Below are 21,390 nucleotides of genomic sequence, written 5' to 3'. Positions count from 1 at the left end.
ATTTTTATTATAAATCAAATTTGTATTCATAGTTATAATTTCTAAGTGATCACTTATCAATCCTTATAATAAAGTAACTGGTTCTTTGTCTGTAGTATGTCTGTCTGTACCAAGGAATCTTGTTAACTGATAAACCAATATGGTTCTCCTTTGCAGGGTAGCTTCTCATAGGTCCTGTGAATGTTTATTGAAAATGGAGAGGAGGGGGGGGTGGGAAGTTACTATTTGTTTTAATATATAAAATAAAATAAAAATTAATTATCAAATTCATCTCACCTCTACTCAAGTTCCCCTAGAGGCCTCTAGGAGCATAGTTATGAATTAATCTACAAAAGGATCTATTGAAAAAGCAAACAAATGTTAATATTAATTTAAATTTTTGCCCAGGATTGTGAAATTGGCCCATGTCCTACCTGCAGCTACCCTGGATTCTGGGTGCAGCCTATGCTTGACCTGGAGGACAACTGGTTTGAGTCCAACCCACTCCACCCTGACTGGGGACAACCTTGCAGTATGTTGGATGGTTGCATCTTGTAAGTTTAATTCATTTCTTTAGATTGGGCTATATCATATTCACCAGTTCTGATAAGGCTTATAAATCAAGCCTGGAAAGTTGAAGAAAAAATTGGTTGCATGATGCATTGGCTATTATATAACAGCACCTTATCACTAAGTACATTTAGAAATGGATGAACAAAGTACTTTATTAACCAAGATATTAAACTTGTATTTAATGCTACTTTATCAGATTTAAAACAAAAGAATTCAGTCTTTGAATTATGCTATAGCAATTGCTTGTTTAACTTTCCTACCTTTAACACTGATTTATGACTTAATTATTTAAATGAAAAAGGGTGTGTTTACCCTCATAGTCCATGTATGCATATAGCCCTGATTCTCTGAGGTTAGGATTCAGATTCATATGGAGAATCATTAATTCAATTTTATATTAGTCACCCCTTTACTGAGAGAGATACTAGGGTTTTAAAACTGCTTAGTTTCAGTAGAAATAATAAGACAAGAATCATGACCAAATATTAAACACTAGTGGCTACGCCACTAAAATCTAGGGGCTCTATATTCAAAGAAATAAGGAAGGACAAAATAGCCTAAAACCAAACCCAGACTTTTAAGGTATAAAAATAAAAAGCCTAAAACCATTCAAGACCCTATAAGAAGCTTCGCTGAATGAGACCATATCGGTTCAGCAGTTAGTGAGATATTTTGCTACAGTCAAAAAATGCTTACTACTTTATATAATAGGATAATATATCAATCATCTTTATCTATTTTGCAGCATTGATGAACAAACCCCAGAAGCTGCCAGAGACATGCTCTTGAGAAACTTTAACAAGACCTATAATGGAAACAGGTTGGTGCATTAGTTTGATGGAAATCTATAGCATGACCCATATAAAAGTATATTGGAGGTTTACAGCCCTTATTTTCTATTATATTATCAAAAGTATCATATGTCCTTTTTCTCTATACATTTCCACACAAGAATCTATAAAAATTTAAATATTACCTTTATGTCAATGGATAGTTTTAGAGCTAAAGTTTTGAAAAAGTGACTGAGTAAAAAGAAACTTTTTGCATGAAACAACTTAATAGATTGATAATTTTCATTGATAATTTCTTATCTAATTCTATTAGGATTATGAAATTTGAAATTTAAAAATCAACAAAAATGGTAACTTTCCCAGTTCTGTGAAAAAATATCCGTTTGATTAGAAATAATTCTCAGCCAAACTGAAAAATCCTGTATAGCATTGTATTGATGACAATTTTCCATGAATATTAAAGTAACATTCATAAAATTAATACATATTTATTAATTCTTGCCTTTGGCCCTTTGGGGATAACAAAACTGGTTTTAATCCTATAATATTTTTATTAAAATTCGCGGAAAGCTGTTTAAGTTTATGATATAATGCAATAAATAACTATTCCAGAGCTCCATTTGGTCTGTACATGCATGCTGCCTGGTTCTTTGGAGAGGCCACCTGGCATTATGAAGGATACAAGATGTTCCTTGAGGTTATTCTTTTTTTAATAACAAAAATTATTTATTTTAATTTTAATTCTTTATATTTATTCTACGCCCATAGATGCCTTCAATGGCACTTGAGAAGGGGGAAGTTGAATTATTTATTTTAGTTCAAGAAAAAAATTAAGAAAATTTTTTTTTAGTTGTAGTATTTTTTCTAAGGGCGATTTTTCCAGGGAGTGTATTTGTATCCTCCCCCAAAATAGTTATAAACCTTCCCTGGACCTACGAGAAGCTACACTGTAAAGAAAAACCATATCAGTTCAGCATTTAGTAAGATCCATTGGTACAAACAGACAGACATCCTGTTACTATATATTATACTAGCGGCTTCGTCCCTAGCCTATAGGGATTTTGCCCCAAGAGGTGATCCAAAAAAAATTAAGGCGAAACTCGTAAAAGGTCCAAGGAAATCTTCAGCAAATTCTTTTTTTTTGTCTTTTGGGGTTGAGGGTGTCCCATCCCCCAAGAAAATAGCCTAAAACCACCCCAATGCCAGTTGGTATATTTCCTGAAGAGTAGAATCCGATCGGTTCAGTGGTTACCAAGATCGTAAGGGACGGACAGACAGACAGACAGACGGACATACATCATTCTACTTTGTATTATAGAAGGATAATTTTTCAAAAATAATCATTTAGGAAATCACCAAGATGGGAGATGTCTGGATTGTACCCATCTCAGAGGGTATTGACTACTATGCTAACTTTGCCAACAAGACTAATGAGGAGATCATTGCCCTGGGAGATGCTAGTCCATTTGCTCTTACTCCCAAGCTTACTGATAGAGCCTCTCATGTCTGTGATGAGATTGAACCTTGCTCGTAAGTTACCTAGTAATTACCCAGGGATCAAAAGGGATAAGACAATGGCTGATAAATTGTTTGTCCATCTACAATACAGTAATACAAAATTACCCCTTCTGTAGATTAAAATTAGTAGTTGAAACATTTGAATACTCAACTTAAATAATCAACCAATCAAAATTCACCGAAGTCCCCAAAAATGTTAGGCCATTAAGAAGAAAATTTTAAACTTTAAGGACTAGTGTAATAAACAGCCCAATGTCCCCTTTCTCTCTCTCTGGTTATAACCTCATAGGGGTGGGATTCTCCTTCGCTTTCAATCATTGCAATACAATTCAAATTAAGCATCAAATTTTAATATAGAATGTTAAATGCTTTGTTAAAGTCTAACTGATCTGTGTATCACTTTGTAGAAATATTCAAGTTGTGCAATTAACATTTGACATTCTTCCAATTTGAAATTGTATGAAATAATCTTTGCCCCATTTCTTTCCACAATTTAGGTTTATGGCCAGATAATTAATATTATCAGTTACTAGCGGTAGTGCCCCTAGCATCTAGGGAACCGTTATTTAAAAGGGTGTACATGTGAAAAATTAGTCTATAACCATCTTTGGCATCTGAAAACTCTGTCTTCAAAGGGGTAAGGGGGCAGAAAAATAGCCTAAAACCATATGAAGCTTCACAAAAGGTGAGAACTAAATAATTTCTGTAGCTAGCGAAATCCTTCGCCGTATACAAAAAAAAGCTTACTACTTTATACAGTAGTCTTATTTTTGGGTATTCCTGTTATTTGTCTATAGTGCCCTAGCGAAATGGGGATATATGTCACTGCTTATGGCCTACCTATTCTATTGACGTTAGGAAATGCTCTATATCCCCTCTCTTTTCTAGGAGGTTTCTTTCTCCCTTTTCTTTTTCTTTCTATGACGTTAATAGAATAGGTAGGCCAATAGGTGTGACATCTATCCCCATTTTTCTAGGGCACTAAACTCAACTATTTTGTAGATACATAGTTGAGAATGATGATATCCACAAGGAGGAGAGATACATGACAATCTGTATCTATACTATTTCTATTATAGATACATAGTGGAGAATGATGATATCCACAAGGAGGAGAGATACATGACAATCTGTATCTATACTATTTCTATTATAGATACATAGTGGAGAATGATGATATCCACAAGGAGGAGAGATACATGACAATCTGTGGCAAGGTTGCCCAGGGCAGACAGAGCTGTCCTAAGGAGGTATATATCAACATTTTTTAGGCCTTTTGCAACAAAATGTTGCAAAATTGTTTTCATTTCTTCCACCAACTAAATTTTTCTCCTTATTTGTATGGACATTAGGACTTTCAAAACGAGGTCTAAAAAGAAGTTTGTCTTTAATGCATGATTTTTTGTGCTTGGGTTTGATATTTTTTTATGAGCGCAGCTATTCAATTATTCCGTTTGTCTGTCTGTCCATAACTCTATGGGAGAAATACAATTTTTATGCGATTTTTATGGATTTTTAAAAGATTCCCAAACCAATAGTATCTACTATGATTTACTTTGTCCGTAGCGTCAAAAAGCCATGCTACAAAAAAATATTTAGATATACAAAGTAAAAGTTTCGTGATTTTTTCAATAAATCTATATTTTTTATGACTTTTCCATCCATGATTTGTTTGTTCTTTCAACCAATGGATGTTGTCATCCCTGTTTTGATTTACAATAGAATATTATAATTTATTTATTAAGGAGGTTAATCATTTTCCAGTTTGGCTTCGAAACCGATTAATATCCGCTGGATAAGAACCGGTCCACACTCCAAAGCCATATTAAAAATTATGTATAGCATCGTATTAAACACAATTTTCCACAAATATTAAAATAAAAATCATAAAATAAGTACTAGTTTTGTTAACCCAGGCCATTGGGCCCTGGAGTATAACAAACTGGTTTTATTTTATAATTTTTCATTTAATATCCGCGGAAAACTGTCTATAATACAAAATTTCAGTATCCCTGGCTGACATCTCCCTGTGGTGGAAACAGACCCTGTGCATAGTTTATATATTGTTGGGGGTAAGCAGGGGCGTGTAGAGGTTTCATTTTTGGGGGGTGTCTATGCACCCCCCCCCCACCTCCCTAATCAGCAAATTTATAATCTCTGCTTTTCTTTTTGCTTGTAATCCAAAGAATGTAAATTTTCTACCATTTAGTTTACAAATATTACAAATTTAAAAATTTAAATTAAAACTCCTTATTAATAACATAAATTCAACTTCATTGAGCTATCCTATTTTAAAGCTATCCTTTCAAATCTTACAGCTAAACCTTTTATACGCCCTTGTAAAAGAAATTAAATTAATTAATTTTCTTTACATTTACCTAGAGATATACGGAAAATTACATGTGTGAAGTCATAAAAATACGTCTAAATCCATCTCTTTTTCAGGGGGTTCACTTTCCCACTTCTTCTTCCATCCTTCCATTTTAGACGTGTATGGCGTCACACTTGACACTTTCCGTATTTCCTTTACCAAGATATATTTGTTTTATTGTTTTAACTAGATTTATTTTCAAAAAAAAATCTGGGTATTTGTTATTAAAAATTTATATTTATATTTTGTTTCAGTACCCATGGTATGAAAACAACTGCGGTGGAAACAGACCTTGTATCTAAACTTATTTTTATATTGTATAGTAGCTGTGCTACTTTTTATTAGGTTATCGCATCGTATTATAGACAGCTTTCCGCAGATATCAAAATTAAAAATTACAAGATTAAAACCAGTTTTTTAGTCCCGAGTTTAACAAAACTGCTAATAATCTTATGTTTTTATTTTAATATTTGTGGAAAATTGCCTGTATTACAATGCTATTCATGCTTTTTCACGAAGGCTTTAAACCGGTTCTAATCCAGTGGGTATGAATTGGTTTCTAAGCCAAATTGGAAAAAATTTACCTAATTTTTTAAATCATCTAAAATTATGCAATTATCAATTATATTGATTTGAGGAAATAAAATGTATTCTTAAAATATTTTTGATAAAGGTTGTTTGATTTATGGAAAGTAGACCTACCAGGAATTACTCATGCAAAATTTCAGATCGAAATTCGAATTCTAGGTGCCTTTTTCGCATTGATCACGAGATGGTTGCATTAACCCCCCCCCCCCTTATTTAATTAATGATGTGCGGCTTGCAAGCCCTGGTTAAAGCTAGATTCTTCGCAATGGACACACTGGTAGACATCCTGTTACTTCTATATATTGATATTAAGATATATGTGCTATTTGGAGGTAGGGTACACTGGGCTGTTTATCACACCAGTCCTTAAGGTTTTATAATAACGTTTTATTATTTGTTAGCTTAACAACTTTTATTCAATTTTGATTGGTACGCTCATTAAGTTGAGTGTACAAATGTTTCAACAACTATTTGTATTCTATAGAAGGGGTAATTTTGTGTAACATCATTGGGGATATACATCAAATTTTCGGCCATTGTCTTATCATTAACAGCAGAAAAATAAACGGACGTTTTAACACAAGACTTGTAGATAAGCTTCGCTTCTAAAATACGAAATTTCTATATTCTGTTTTATTTATAGATAGATAAACATAACAATAATATATTTCTAAAAAGATTAACAAAAAAAGATAATCAAAATAAGATAATGGTCTTTAATAAAATGAAAGGCTTCTAAAAATGTTAGGAAAAGGGAAAAGAAGCAAGGAAGAGTTAACTTGCCTAATGGCGCTTTCTCAAGTCCTCTTGTGAGCCCTGACATTCCCATCTTTTTTATTATGAATTAAATTGAAAATAAAGGGGTGGGGGTTTGTTTGTTATTACTTTAGGTTAGGTTAGGTTATATTGATTACTGGGTAGCTCCACAGATTCAGGCATAGTGGATAAAAACACCCCCCTCCCACCATTTATTTTTCTTCAAGAAAGAGGGTTGGGGTATCAATGCCCAACGGGCACTTTGTGGATTGAACCTACCCTGTTTTTAAGATCTTTGCCTGTCCTGATCTACTATTGTAATCATGGATGTAGAATACACGTGGATATTATGACAGAGGAATAAAGGTACTATTTCTATTGACAGAGGAAAGGGGCCTTCAATTTAGGTTGTTATTTCCCATGTCATCTATTGGTCGGTTCGGTGGTCAAGTAGGAGGTAGGGGAGGGAATAAGTTTCACTTTATTAGAGTACATGATAATCTGGTGTAAGACCCAAGTAATAATATATCCATTATTAAAATGTAGTTTATAAATAAGATTGAATATAAAAATTAAGGGATAAAGGTTTAATGACTATGTCCTAAATCATCTTCTTTAAATTGTCCATTTGTTCCTTCTTTTGATCTGAAAACAAAATCATTCAAAAAAATTATCAAATTTTTATAAATTAGGAATCTGAGAGATAAGACAATAGCCAATAGATTGTTGTACATCCCCAATGATGATATACAAAATTCCTTGTGAAGATTAAGTTATTGGTTTAAACTTTGGACACTCAACTTAATGAATCAACCAATCAAAATTCATTAAAAGTCCCCCAAGTTGTTAAGCCAACGAATAAGAAAACGTTATTAAAACCTTTTTGGACTAGTGTAATAACAGCCCATTGTCCCCCTTCCTTCCTGGTTATAAATAAAGGGAAAAGACCATTTTACAATAATTTAGTTGATTCTGCTTCGTTCTGAAGCTGGATTAATAACTTTAGCCATTAAATATACTTTTGTCAATAAATATTTATATTTGTCCCAGGAAGGTTTTAGGATATTTAGTTAGACTGGTCGACTTCTTTTACCCAGTAAATTTGACACATACAAAGTTCTGTCTATCTCGGGACATCGGAAAGTGTCATGTGTGACGTCATCAAAATATACTATACCTGGGTTTAATAAGAATCTGTAGGTAATGATCTTTCCAATCAACTTTCCTCAAGTTTCCATCATCCACTCGTTTACTGCAATAAACAAACATTTTTATACATATGTAGTGCAGCATTAACCACATTAAGGGTAAAGGGGAAATCATTATTTTAGCCCACTGTGTGTTTCATTTATTATAGAACATGCAAAACTGATGTAAGATCCAAGTAATAATATATCCAATACTAGCATCCTTTTTAAAATTTATTGCAGATAATTTTTGCTGTATAATAGTTTCTCTTCTAAATGGTTGGTTTTTAGTGAAAACAAGGATGACAACATCCATAAGTGCTAGGCTTATTAAATCAAAGAAACAAATGTATTCAATATTCATTTAAGTAGTCTAAACCTAAAATCCATGTACATAAATCTGTACCAAAATTTTTATAATCATATTAAATGAAAAAGTTTAAAAATAAAATGCAACTATAAAATGGATGTACTGTATTTATTATAGAATTGCTACGCTTATTAGTACCTAGCTTATACAGGAATCATCCTGCTATGTTTGAAATTAATAGGATAATTTTATCGTGTTAAAATAAACTAATGTAATTTTAGACCGTGATTATAGAAAGGCTTCGCTTTTAATAGTAAAGTGAAACATTAGCATGAAAACAAAATTTGCGGATTTATTAAATTTGTTATAAACAAGGATGACAACATCCATAAGTAGCGAAGCATAAACAATTAAATTAAGAATTTAGATATTAGTTGACAAAAGCATGTATATTAGGAAAAAATCACGAAACCTTTTCAACATTTGTTTTTAATTTCTTAATATTTATTTATATTTCAGTACTATGACTAACAGACTGACGGTCAAAGTAAATTACATACTGGATGCTCAGAACAACGGGAAATTTAATATTGATATTTTTAACTACAAAAATTTAAAAAAAAACGGACCATAAACACCAAAGATATGAAGAAAAATGTGAAAAATATAAAAATAGCCAAAAACCTGCAAAAAGGCAGTCTGACCGCCATTGATGTGTTCTTGAAACGAAAGGAAATTTAATTTTGATATCTATAACTGAAAAACTTTGGAAATTGGGCCATAAACACCAAAGGTATGGAGAAAAATGTGAAAAATACAAAAATAGCCTAAAACCTGCTTAAAGGCAGTCTGACCATCATAGTTGTTTTCTTGAAACGACAGGAAATTTAATTTTGATTCTATAACTGAAAAAATTTTGGAAATCGGACCATAAACACTAAAGATATGGAGAAAAATGTGAAAAATACAAAAAATAGCCTAAAACCAGCTAAAAAGTGGTCCTATCGCCATTGATGTTTTATAGTTAATTGTGCTCCTTGATAATAGGAATGTTGTCAAAAAAATTCAGCCTTTTATCTTTTATAGGAGCCGAGAAAATCACGTTTCCCCCAAACTAAGACGGACAGACGGACAGACGGACATACGGACATACGGACAGACGGACAGACGGACAGACGGACATTTCAAATTATAGAGTAGCTTCGCTACTAAAAACCACATAGCCTATATTCAGATAGCCTGATATCTAGTTGCCGAATGTGTACGCAGTTTCCTGGGTGTTTCCTCATCCTCGCTCAATATTTACTACTAGCTACAAATCTTCAAACTTCCCTTAAAAAAATCAAAATTTGAATGTGTAAACGATTTATACAATATACATTATAAATTTGAATTTTTTAAATTTTGATTTTTTTTTTTTGAAGTTTGAAGCTTTTTTAGCTAGTAGTAAATATTGAGCTAGGATGAGGAAACACTCAGGAAACTGCGTACACATTCGGCAACTAGATATCAGGCTATCTATATTCAACCTTTTATAAGTAGCGAAGCTACTCTAAAATTAACTTTGTCTGTCCGTTTGTGACGCTATGGAGGAAATGCGATTTTCTGCTTTGGATGATATGCATATGAAATTTTTGGTGAAGATTTCTATATCAATGAGCATCCAGTATACGTCTATAAGTTGCTTCAGCTGAGCTACTTGTTATTTTGAATGTACATATTTTGATTAAAATGAAATTCATTGTTTATGTCCTGGATACAGAAGTATTGGTGTGGCACAAAAAATGCAAGTTTTATTTTAGTTTATATTGAAACTAACGGCTAGGGGCACTTGAGAGGTGAATTGAATCCCAACCCCAATTTTTTAAATTTTGATATTAAAAAAGTAAAAAAGAAATTTTTAGTTTAGTTTACTTGAAAAATAAAATTTTTTGGGGTTGGAGGAGGGGGGGGGGATTTTTCTAGGGGCGATTTCTCTTTCCTGGGACCTATGAGAAGCTACCTGATCGGTTCAGTGGTTAGCGAGATACTTTTGTACAAAAAGACAAACAAACATCCTGTTACTTTATTATAAGGATAATGAATATAGGATATACTTGGATACAGGAATAAGGTATAACCAACAAGCATATTAATTCAGAAATTGATTTGGGGGGCAAAATAACGCAATCTTTATTAAATTGCCTTTTTCAGCTGTCGTTGGGGGGCAAAAATTGTATTTCACCATCGATAAAATGTAGGTAAATCGCGGCATTGTGTACATTATCAATAACCAAAATAAGCTTTTAATAGCAGACAAGAATGAATTATAAGAATGAAAAGGACTGTCCACAGGAAGTTTTTTTTTAATGTTAAGCATACTATATATATATATTATCAGAATCAAGATCTAATCCTTTTAAAAAGTCTGACAACTAACTATTAGGTTATCCCACCCGTTTTTGTGCTTTTTAAGTAGTAGTTTTCTCTTCTTTTTTGCCTCTCATGGCGCTATATACCACCAGCAGGATAATATAATAGAGGTCATTTTTTTTAATGGCTTCAATTGCTATGCTGTCGATATAAAATCCGAACAGTAAGCAATAGTTATATGAGGAAAGTTAAAGTTATACTTTTATTTCTTTTTTTCTATTGTACAGTCCTAATTGAGAGTACAAATTCAAGTTTTAGATTTGTAATTTGAATAGATAGATATAGTAGATCTAGATGGTCAATCTGGCCTCTTATTCCATCAAACTAAACAATGAATTTCTAACCTATTTGTTTATTTATACATAAATAGGATTTGTTCCATTAATACGAACGATAATTTTTTTACTATATAATTTCCTGAAAGATATTTTATCATTAGAAATTAAAATATGCACATCTTATTATATTTGTTTTCCCATATGTTTAACTTTTAACGAAATTAAAGAAATGCTTTAGCCTAAGTGTTATCTGTTCATTTTATAACCTGATAATTCCTGTTGGCTGATTTATAGATTATGTATCTAGATTATATTTAACTTTGAGCACCCAATAAGATATAACCACGTACTTTACCATTGCAATGGATATAGCATACATGGATATATTGACAGGGGAAAATAAGTCGTCAATTTAGGTTGCTAATATGCAGGGATCTAAAGGAATATAAGACAATGACAAATAAATTGATGTATATCCCCAATGATGCTACACAAAATAACTCTCTTCTGTATATTACAATTAGTGGTTGAGGCGTTTGGACATTTAACTTTATGAACCAACAAATTCAAAATGATTTAAAGATCTAGCTCAGTAGAAGGGGGGGGGGGGGGATAAGGTCAAGAAGGTGGATGGTGTATGGTGAAATAGGGTTAAATAATTAATTCGCTTGTTGGTTATAGCTAGCTGACTTGGATATATTGACGAATGTAAGAATTTGTTGTCAATTTAGCATGCCAATATTGAACTGATTTATTGGTCAGTTCATTCATCCAGTAGGAGGGGTAGGAGGAGAGGGGATGGGGTAAAGGGGATGGATGGGATATAACGTATTTTAGCCACTAGTCCCCAAAGTTTTTTCACAGCGTTTTGTTATTCGTTGGCTAAACATTTTTAGGGACTTTTAGTTAATTTTGATTGGTTGGTTCATTAAATTGAGTGTCCAAACGTTTCAACCTTTTAATTGTGATCTACAGAAGGGGTAATTTTGCGTATCATCATTTGGTGTAATACATCAGTTTATCAGCCATTGTCTTATCCCTTTTTCACCTTTGTTGTGACCACACCGAATTACCAATATTCCCTTCTACAAAAATAAAGGAAAACTTTTCTTTAAAAATATAATTAAAATTGTAATTTTTATGATAATCAATTGACATAAAAATGCATCAATTTATATAGTATTTTTGCACCTTCATAATAGCTATTTATCGCATCGTTTTTCAGACAGCTTTGCGCAGATATTAAAATGACAAATCCTAAAAATCAGTATTGTAAGCCCCGAGGGACTAAAGCCCCGGGTTAAAAAAAGTTGGAAATTTTTATTTTATTATTCGTGGAAAATTGTCTCTTATACAATACTAAAAAATTCATTCCTTTAAGCTAATTTTAAACAACGTAATTTTGATGATTTGTTAATGATAGTTGAAACAAAGAAATAGAAATTAAATCAGAAGTGGGAATAAATATTCTAAAGAAAAAACTTATCGGCCCCCTTCTTTTCCAAAGCAAATATCGATTTGGACAATAATTTATGTTCTCCTTTACAGATTTTTGTGCTATAATAATGGATATAGGATATACGTGGGAAAATTTGTAATATGGACCTCATTTATTGGTCAGTTCGTGCATCCAGTAAGAGGATAGGGGATGGGGAAATGGGGGTGGATCGGATGTATCGTTATCTTAGCCAGCTGAGTATCACTTTATCAGAGTACTTTTAAATCTGGTGCAACATCCAAGTATAATATATCGATTGTATCAAAATAAGACTGTGGTGGACCTATTGTAATATGAAGTAATGTCGATAATTTGTCAGTAAATAACACTCTTACTCTACATGCTAATATTAATACTTGGATGTTACACCAGATTTTTATGTTCTCTAATAAAGTGACGCTCGCAGCTGGTATAAACAACAGTACCCCCATGTACCCACTTTACCCTATTCCCTCCCCTCCTACTGGATGAACGAACTTACCAATAAATGAGTTTCATATTAGTCACCTAAATTGACAACATTTTTCCCCTGTCAAAATAACTACGTATTCTATATCCATTCTAAATGGTCGAAAGAATCTATTCTATATTAATTCGACAAAGTCCTGAGGTTATTTATTTTATGTGTTCCTATTCAAAAAGTGAAGAAAAACTAGGTTTTTTTTCAAAAGATATGTCCCTCGCTAAATTAAAGGTATGATTGTGCAAGTTTGATATAAAGTTTATCCCAGGAAGAAGGAGGGGACATTTGTGTGTAATTTACACAAGAACCCAAAGTTTTATAACCATCTTAATCGTTGGCTCAAAAACTTTGGGTAGTTTAATCAATTTTAGTACTGGAAGTAGTGTCCAAATTTATTAACCAATAATTTTGATCCACAGAAGTGGTAATTTTGTTTATAATCATTGGTGGTTTTTATTCTTATCCCTTAAGATTCCTAGTTTATCCAGACTTTATTTGCAAGCAAACTTCCTTTCATAATATTTGCTATTTTTAATAGCGAAGCTTTTATCAATTTGCAGGGATTTGAAAGGATAAGACAGTAGATAACTAATTACATTTAACCCCCTTCCCCCGACAATTTTTTTTTTAAAACCTTTTACATAATTGCGTCCCTTTTTGAAATTTTTGGCTTATTTGTCTTGAATAAAGCAAGCTAGAAATTACAAACTATTATTATGAGTTGCATAAGGATTCCTATAAGGAAAATATTTAATTTAGACTTGTTATGCTTTACTCTTATGAATGCTGTCATCCTTGTTTTTTTTTAAATATTCCTATTATATAAAGTAGTATGATATGTTTGTCTGTAGCAAAGGATCTCGCTAACCAATGATCCGATGTGGTCCTCTTTTACCGGACCCAGAATGGTTTCAAGCTATTTTACTATTAAAACAAGTCTGGCTATTTTTCTGCCCTATTCTACCCCTTCAAATATAGAGTCCCTAAATGCTAGGGGTGCAACCGCTAGTCTCTAAAGAAAAGCATTATCGAGTTTTATATAAAGGGGATTTTATTTGATGATTTTAAGTTGGTAGCCATAGCATAGCTTTTTTCATAAAAAAAATAACATTACCTTTTTGCAATTGTGTTCAAATGCTGTAATAATATCCCGTTTCTGTACTAAAAATAGAAAAATATATTTCTAAAAATAAAATAAAAAATTACGCTTAATACGCTGGAAATTTCCGTTTGTGCATTTCGTTGTAAAAAATAGATTTTATTTACTATTTTTGTATATAAAGTATTAATGGTTTCTTTTGTCTGAAGCATAAGAACTACTGAAATGATTGATTTCTCCTATGGTATATGTCATGGGGTGGTTTAGTTTTTATATTTAGGCCTTTGACTGGTTTTAAACTATTTTCTGCCCTTCTAAACCCCTTTGATTACATTCTTCTAAATAATAGTGTCTTATTAAGCGGTTGAATGTATTTTTATGCTATAACATTGCTTTTTATAGAAACTAGCGGTTGCGCCCCTAGCATCCATATCATTGTACCTGAACATTACAGGAACCTCATGCACAGTTTAATATTGATTGAGTAATTATAAAATGCATAGATTAAAGAAGGAGCTATCCGTTGCGGACGGACAGACGGACCATAAATGAAGAAAAGTTTGGCTTTAAAAAAATGGAAAGTTATGACCCTATTTATTTATTTTGAACCTTTACTTATTACTGCATCAATATTAATAATAAATAAATAGAACCAACAAAACCCCAAGGAGGGGGGGGGGGGAACATTGGACCTTAAATTGTACTGGTACCCAAAGTTTTATATTCACGATATCTTATTCGTTAACTTAAAAAAACTTTGGGTACTTTTATCGAATTTTGATTGGTTGGTTCCAAATTTGTAAGTGACCAAACTTTTCAACACTAATTTTAATCTAGAAAAGGGGTAATTTTGTTTATAATCAATGAAATATTCATCCATTTATCTTACATTGTCTTATCCATTAAGATCCATGGTAATTAAAATTAAGATTTTAACAAAACATGATGGACCTCAGAAATTTACCCCCTACTTTTGGACCTCTTAGTAAATGAAATATCTGTTACTAAAGCAGTGTCAATTATAACAAAGTTTCTTGACACTTGGGCATAATTGCTCTAATCAAAGTTTATTTACTGGGTGTTGCTTCGTTTTAGCAAATTTTTATTAGCGAAACTTTCTTTTCATTTACAAAGCGTAGCAACTCTATAATTCAAACCAGAAAGTCCGTGCACCCATTTAAAACATGCTGATTTTTAACTATTTGTATGATATGATAATCCAATATTGTAAGCAAAGCATCTTTATAATTGAACCATAAAAATAAAAGTATGTCCTTATAATACAGTATTCGGTATTTACCCAATTTTTCTACATATTTTCTTAAACTTGCAAATCAATGTTTTGCTTATTAAGTTATGACACTCTACAAGAGTTATAGTTCGTTTCTCCTTTTTTCTGATTTTAGAGCTGAGATCAAAATTTTTTGTGCTACTTCCCTTGCTTAATCAGTCCACTCCTTAACTTTTATAGACCATCCACTGTGGGACAGCGGAAATTGTCATGCGTGACGTCATAAAAACACGTCTATTATCCATCTCTTTTTTAGGGGTTTCCTTTTTTACTTCTCCTCTCATCCTTACTTTTTAGACGTATTTTTTATAAAGTCACACATAACACTTTCCGCTGTCCCTCCATCGCTATGATTTTTTCTGTTTAAAAATTTCTTTTAGCTAAATTGTAGACCAACTGATCAAAGTTTTGTATTGAATAAAAAAGAAAGAAATATTTTCTTGAACAATTATTTATCTTTCAATCGCATTGTTATTGTTTTTGGTTAAAAATATAATTATTCAGTTTTGACAAGTGTTTATGTTCGTTTGTTCTACTGTTTGATTTCAGAGCTTTGCTATCCTTGTTTATAATCATTTATACGTCTGAAATATTCAGAGTTTAAACTAGGGTTGGGCCGGATACTTTTTTGGCCGGATACCGGATACCGGATATCCGGCTGATTTCAAATGCCGGAGATCCGGTAACCGGCCGGATATCCGGCAAACGCAGGATATCCGGCAAATATCCGGTTATCCGGCCAAATTACCAGATATTAAAGAAGCAAAAAAAATTTCATCAGAAATCTTATATAAATTTACATAAAGTTAAACTTGTTCAGAAAAAATGTACTTCTAGCTTCAATAATAAGAAAATTATAGCCATTTAAAATTTAAAAAGCAGAGATTTTTGGTGTAAAGTATAAAAAATTATAGAGCCGGATATCCGGCCGGATATTGAAAATGGCCGGATATCCGGCCGGATATCCGGCCACACCGGATATCCGGCCCAACCCTAGTTTAAACTTTAAGTGCCTGTCAGGTTAAAAAAAGGTTTAGGTTTTAAAAAAAAGCAAAAATAAGAGAGGGGTTGGTTTTTCATATGTTTATTATGTTAGGTTAGGATATGTTATTACGGGTACTGGGTTGCCCCTAAGGGCTAGGCCTCCACTGGTATAGGCCCTGCAGGGATAAGGCACCAATTTAAAATTTTACCTGAATTTCACTTCTTCTCTCCTTTTCGTTTTGTTGTTTCTTTCCTTTCACTCTAAAAAAACAAGGATCACAACATACACAAGCACAATCCTGGAGGGGTATTTAATGATATGTTAAAATCTTTTTAACACACCAAAAACATTTTGGCATATAATATACCACGATTTAGGGCGCGCCATTTTACCCCCTAAAACAAAAGTTATCCACTTCCTCTGTAGTGACTTTTACTCATGAAAGCTTGAACGTCCTTGAATATGGTTCTCCTTTACAGAGTAGCTTATCACAGGTACTACACCCTCACAGGAGAAATCGAGAAAAAGTATCATAATCATTATCTTTTTCTGATTGATGAAACATATAACATATAACTAACAGAAAAGTTTTGGGCAAATATGTTTTTCTTAAAGTGCATTGGTCCTAACAGCATTTCATATATTATGCATTTGATAATTGCAAATTATTTTTGCATATATATTCAAATTGCATTAAAATGCGCAATTTCTATTTTTATCATTTTTAAGACACACTATTACTCATATTGTATAATATTGCACAGATAAAGAGATACATAAATATTTTAAATAAGTGCATAAACAGATTTACTTTATAATGTACATTTTTGACTGTTCAATCAGTCATAAATCAAGAAACATAGGCGTCCAAGGGGGGGGGTAATGGGCCATTTGGCACCCCCAAAATTTTTTGAACAATACCCCCCCCAAAAAAAAATTACCCCTACCTCGGGGGTGCCATAGGCACCCCCAATGATTTTGGGGGGGGTATTTACCCCCCCCCAAACCATTTGGGGGGGGGGGGGTAATTACCCCCCCCAATATAAATAATCTTTAAAAAAAAAATTTGGGGGGGGTATTTACCCCACCCAAATTGAATGTTCTTAAAAAAAAATTTTACTGAAAATTTTTTTTTGGGGGGGGGAGGGAGTAATCCCCGCCCCCTCCCCCCCCTAAACCATCCCGGGGATCTATGATGTAATTGTAAAGCACTGAAGATTCCATAAAATAGATACCTAACTAAATTAAATATTTCATTAAATAATGAAAAAGAATTTCTATAGGCGATTTCTTTTGGGAGGATGTCAGGGTGTCTCAAAACTAGTTATAAAACTTACCAGGACCTATAAGACGCTTCACTTTAAAGTATAATCATATTGGTTCATTGGTTAGTGAGTTAATTATTGTATTTTTATGTTCTAAAGAATGAGATACTACTATATATTTGAATAGTAGTGGCGCCCTTAGCATCTAAGAACTCGTGTTTTCTAAAGGGTAAAAAGGGAGGAGAAAAATAGCCTAAAACCACTCAAAGGATTGACCTATAATAGTGTGGAACCATCATGGGATCTATGTGAAGCTTTCCTAAAAAGGAGAACTCAGTATTAAAAGTAATGAAATCTGAAGCTATAGTCAAATAAACCTTACTTACTACTTTATGTTATAGGATAGTACTTATTAACTTAATAGATTAGGTAGGTGCTTTTTTTACATAATTAAATTACCCCCCCCCAAAAATTTTACCCCTGGGGTAAATTAGCTTGGGGGAGGGTAATTACCCCCCCAACAGATTTGGGGGGAGTATTTACCCCCCCCCCAACAGACTTTAGGGGGGGTAATTACCCCCCCCCAATCAAATTTTACCCCCGGGGTAAAAATTTTGGGGGGGGTAACAAAAAAATTTCGGTGCGCTTCGCGCGCCATTTTACCCCCCCCAAACACGAAGTACCCCCCTCCCCCTAAAATTTTTTACCCCCCCCAAAAAAAAAAGCTTGGACGCCCCTGTCAAGAAACATAGCTGATAAGATGCAATTTGAGTCAAAACTTTGGGTTTTATTTAACATCTAATTGGGTATAATTATAAATATCTGAATGATTAAGTATAAAACGATTCCTTATCTGCTGTTAGCTACTTAAACTACAAAAGGATAATTACAACTTAAAGAATCTTAGAACAGTAAACATTATTTATATTGAATAAAATTATGTCAGTCTAACTGTATGACGGTGTCCGAAAAGCTTGAGATCTTCCTATCTCAAAGGCTAATTTAGTTATACTTTTCAGAGAAAATCACTGTATATCATGCCATGGTTTAAAACTATTTTCCTGAACAGTGGGGCATAAATTTTCTAAAAAGTAAAATTTATAGAGCAGATGGGCTAAACATTGTATGTACTATGTGCACATATATCATTGGAACCTTCACTAGAAATTTCAGCTGTCTATCTTCAATAGTATCCAAGAAAATCACAATTCCCCAATAGGGTAACAGACTGACTGACAGACAAAGTAAATTATAGAGTAGCTGTGCTACTTAAACTTATGGAAAAGTAACAGACAGGTGAAGAGTGACAATTTTATTTTTAAAAATGCAAGCTCTTGCAAAAGGCATAATAATAATGTTTGCACAAAAGTTATAATTTTAACATTGTTTGCTTTTATTACGTAAATTTCAAATTATACATAAATTAGATATTTTAATGACTGGTGAGTAATTTGCTAGTTTTCCCTCATTTGATTTTATTTGTATTGCTGTGTAAATGTTGTATTCTATCAAATTATCATAAAGAAAGGGATAATTAATTACATTTTCTGTTAATTTGATATTAGATTCATAGGTATGCAGAAAGGGGACGTAGGAATGTCAACACCCCTATTTAAATTGTAATTGGGGAATCCTGATTTTCCCCTATTCCCCTTAAGATATACACCAACAAGCAAACCACTATGCAATCAAATGATTAGGTTTGTAAAAAAATTTATATATTTTTGTTGAAAACTTAACATCAAAATGCATATTTCTGTTTTAATATCTTTTGCATGACATTTTTATTAAAATCAAGGTTAGTGCCTAGGCACAAAAACAGGTGAAACTCTTAGACAAATGTTGTTCTAGAGGAAATAAAATAAGAGGTTGAACATCCTTCTAGTGAAGCTGTTTGAAATTACAAGCTAAACATAAGCCTGGAAGAAATACACCGCTCTACCTGCTTAAAGACTCTCACAATACCCAATATCCTAAATTTGAAGCCTAAAAAAGTTATACACAACTTAAAATGACATTTTAGGGAATTAAAAATCTTTCAATATCAAATTTTCTTCTTTTTTTCTCTTTTGGTTGTTTAATTAAAATAAAAAATTACTTTTCTCTGCATCCCTGACTACAGTTGTAAAGATATTTTTTACTACAATAACATATACTAGCGGTTTCGCCCCTAGCCTCTAGGGGCTTTGCCTCAAGAGGTTTGATCGAACCAATTTTCATATTTTAGATTTAAAATAAAAGAAGAAAAAAAATTTGGGGGGGGAATATTTTTTTTTTTTTTGGGGGGGGGGGTAGTCAACCCAACTATTTTATTTTTAGTTTTAAAAAGAATTTTTTTTGGGGGGGAGGGGATATTTTTCATTTTTGGGGAGATTGGGGGTGTTTCACCCCCCAAGAAAATAGTTATAAACCTTCCCGGGAACTATGAGAAGCTACCCTGTAAAGGAGAACCCGATCGGTTCAGCGGTTAGCGAGATCCTTTGCTACAAACAAACAGACAAACAAACACACAAACAAACAGACTTTGTATTATAGAATACAATTCTCTAGACCCATCTATAGTTTAACTAATTGAATTCTTTAATTGCCAAATTACTTTTCTTTACACCCCTGACTGAAGTTAGCAAGGTTAAACTCATACAATTAGATAGATTACTTTTCAGTCAGGGGGAATAATTATTCAACAACTTTTTACTTTTTTTCATTTATATTTAGAATTCTATTTTTAACCCCAGAAGCTCTGCCTCTAGCATCTAGGAGATCCATTCCCGAAAAAGTTTAATGTAAATAAATCTTAAAGCTTATGAAAAAAAATAAGGGGTATACAAAAAAATGCAAAGGTATATATGAACAACAACTTACAAATTCAATCGTCTGCGCTAAATTTAAAATGGCGGGAAATGTTGCTTACCTCATGTGACTAAGATCAGCTGTTGATGGCAGGGAACAGTCAATTCTGGCGCCGGCTGAATGGACGCGCGCGCGATGCTGCGAGAATCGCCGGCGATCCCATGGCAGCTCCAATAATTCTCTAAAATGATGTTTTTCATTCGACAAAACCTTTTTAACTATCTATCTGTCTATCTGTTTATCTGTCAATATATGTATATATATATATACACTTAATCTATCTGTTTAAATGTTTGTCTGTCTATCTATCTTGTCTTGTCTACCTGTCTCTCTATCATCTGACTATTTGTTTATCTGTCAAACTCTTAATCTGTTTATCTGTCTATGTTTTTATTTGGTTCTCTCTATCCCTCTATCTATCTATCTATCTATCTGTATGTCTGTATATATGTCTGTCTATCTATCTGTCTATCTGTCTAATTTTCCATCTGTCTATCTGTTTATCTCTTTATCTATGTATCTGTTTGTATATCAATCTGTCAATTTATTTATCTGTCTGTCTAACCATCTGTTTAACTATCAATCTTTTAATGTATTTATCTCTCTATCTGTTTATCTATCTATCTATCTACCTCCTTCTGGAAGGCCTAGTAGAAGAAGTTCTAGTTTGAATGTCTGTTCTCATATTTGTCTTTGTAACATCCATTTTTTGTCTGATGAAAATAGAAACAAGGATGACAACATACATAAAAGCGAAGGTCATCAAATAAGAGGGTCTGACATACAAACATTAACAAAGTTTGAACACATGACATTGTTTATTTGTCCATATGTCTGTCGGTCATGCTTTAAAAGATGTAAACTTTACTTTAAAGGTTTGGTGATTTTCTTGGAGCTTTTGCATGATCTCTCTTTTTTCATTGTTATGAGATCTGAACATCTGCTCCATAACTCACTTTGTCTGTTAGTCCACTCCATGATTTTTTTGTGCTTCGCTACTTAAGGATGTTGTCATCCTTGTAAAGTTTACACTGAGCAGAACTTTTCAGGGTTAAGACAATGGCTGATAAATTAAAGTATATCTCCAATGCTGATACACAAAATTACCCCCTCTGTACATTAAAAAAATAGTGATTAAACGTTAAAACACTCAACTTATAAGAATATAAATTCCTA

At 32.7% G+C, this 21,390-nt stretch overlaps 2 protein-coding genes across 3 annotated transcripts in view; one reads left to right on the top strand and one right to left on the bottom strand.

Moving 5' to 3' along the window:
* LOC145325787 (chitin deacetylase 7-like) overlaps positions 1-5,893 on the top strand; it is a 181,914-nt gene extending 176,021 nt beyond the window's left edge. Inside the window, exons 10-16 of one of the 2 annotated variants that reach the window (XM_080168747.1) lie at positions 388-533; positions 1,298-1,372; positions 1,956-2,040; positions 2,692-2,873; positions 4,018-4,111; positions 4,869-4,933; positions 5,487-5,893. In XM_080168747.1, coding sequence (XP_080024873.1) covers positions 388-533; positions 1,298-1,372; positions 1,956-2,040; positions 2,692-2,873; positions 4,018-4,111; positions 4,869-4,916 — 630 coding nt within the window. In that variant the 3' untranslated portion in view covers positions 4,917-4,933; positions 5,487-5,893. The remainder of the gene's footprint in view (positions 1-387; positions 534-1,297; positions 1,373-1,955; positions 2,041-2,691; positions 2,874-4,017; positions 4,112-4,868; positions 4,934-5,486) is intronic. The other variant, XM_080168748.1, reaches the window with a different exon arrangement.
* A 545-nt stretch (positions 5,894-6,438) lies between these two features.
* Positions 6,439-20,923, bottom strand: LOC145325790 (uncharacterized). Its single transcript, XM_080168751.1, has 6 exons — positions 20,847-20,923; positions 20,276-20,395; positions 16,308-16,359; positions 13,839-13,885; positions 7,754-7,828; positions 6,439-7,221 (listed from the first exon to the last, which is right to left on the bottom strand). Exons 1-6 carry the CDS (start codon positions 20,918-20,920, stop codon positions 7,164-7,166), a joined length of 426 nt encoding a protein of 141 aa, XP_080024877.1. The 5' UTR covers positions 20,921-20,923; the 3' UTR covers positions 6,439-7,163.
* Positions 20,924-21,390: the final 467 nt, after the last annotated feature.

This window comes from Acartia tonsa, chromosome 8 (genome assembly GCF_053477335.1).
Source record: "Acartia tonsa isolate MP-2025a chromosome 8, ASM5347733v1, whole genome shotgun sequence".
Lineage (NCBI taxonomy): Eukaryota > Metazoa > Arthropoda > Copepoda > Calanoida > Acartiidae > Acartia > Acartia tonsa.
The sequence above is the reverse complement of the archived record's forward strand: the minus strand, read 5'-3'. Positions and strand labels throughout refer to the sequence as shown.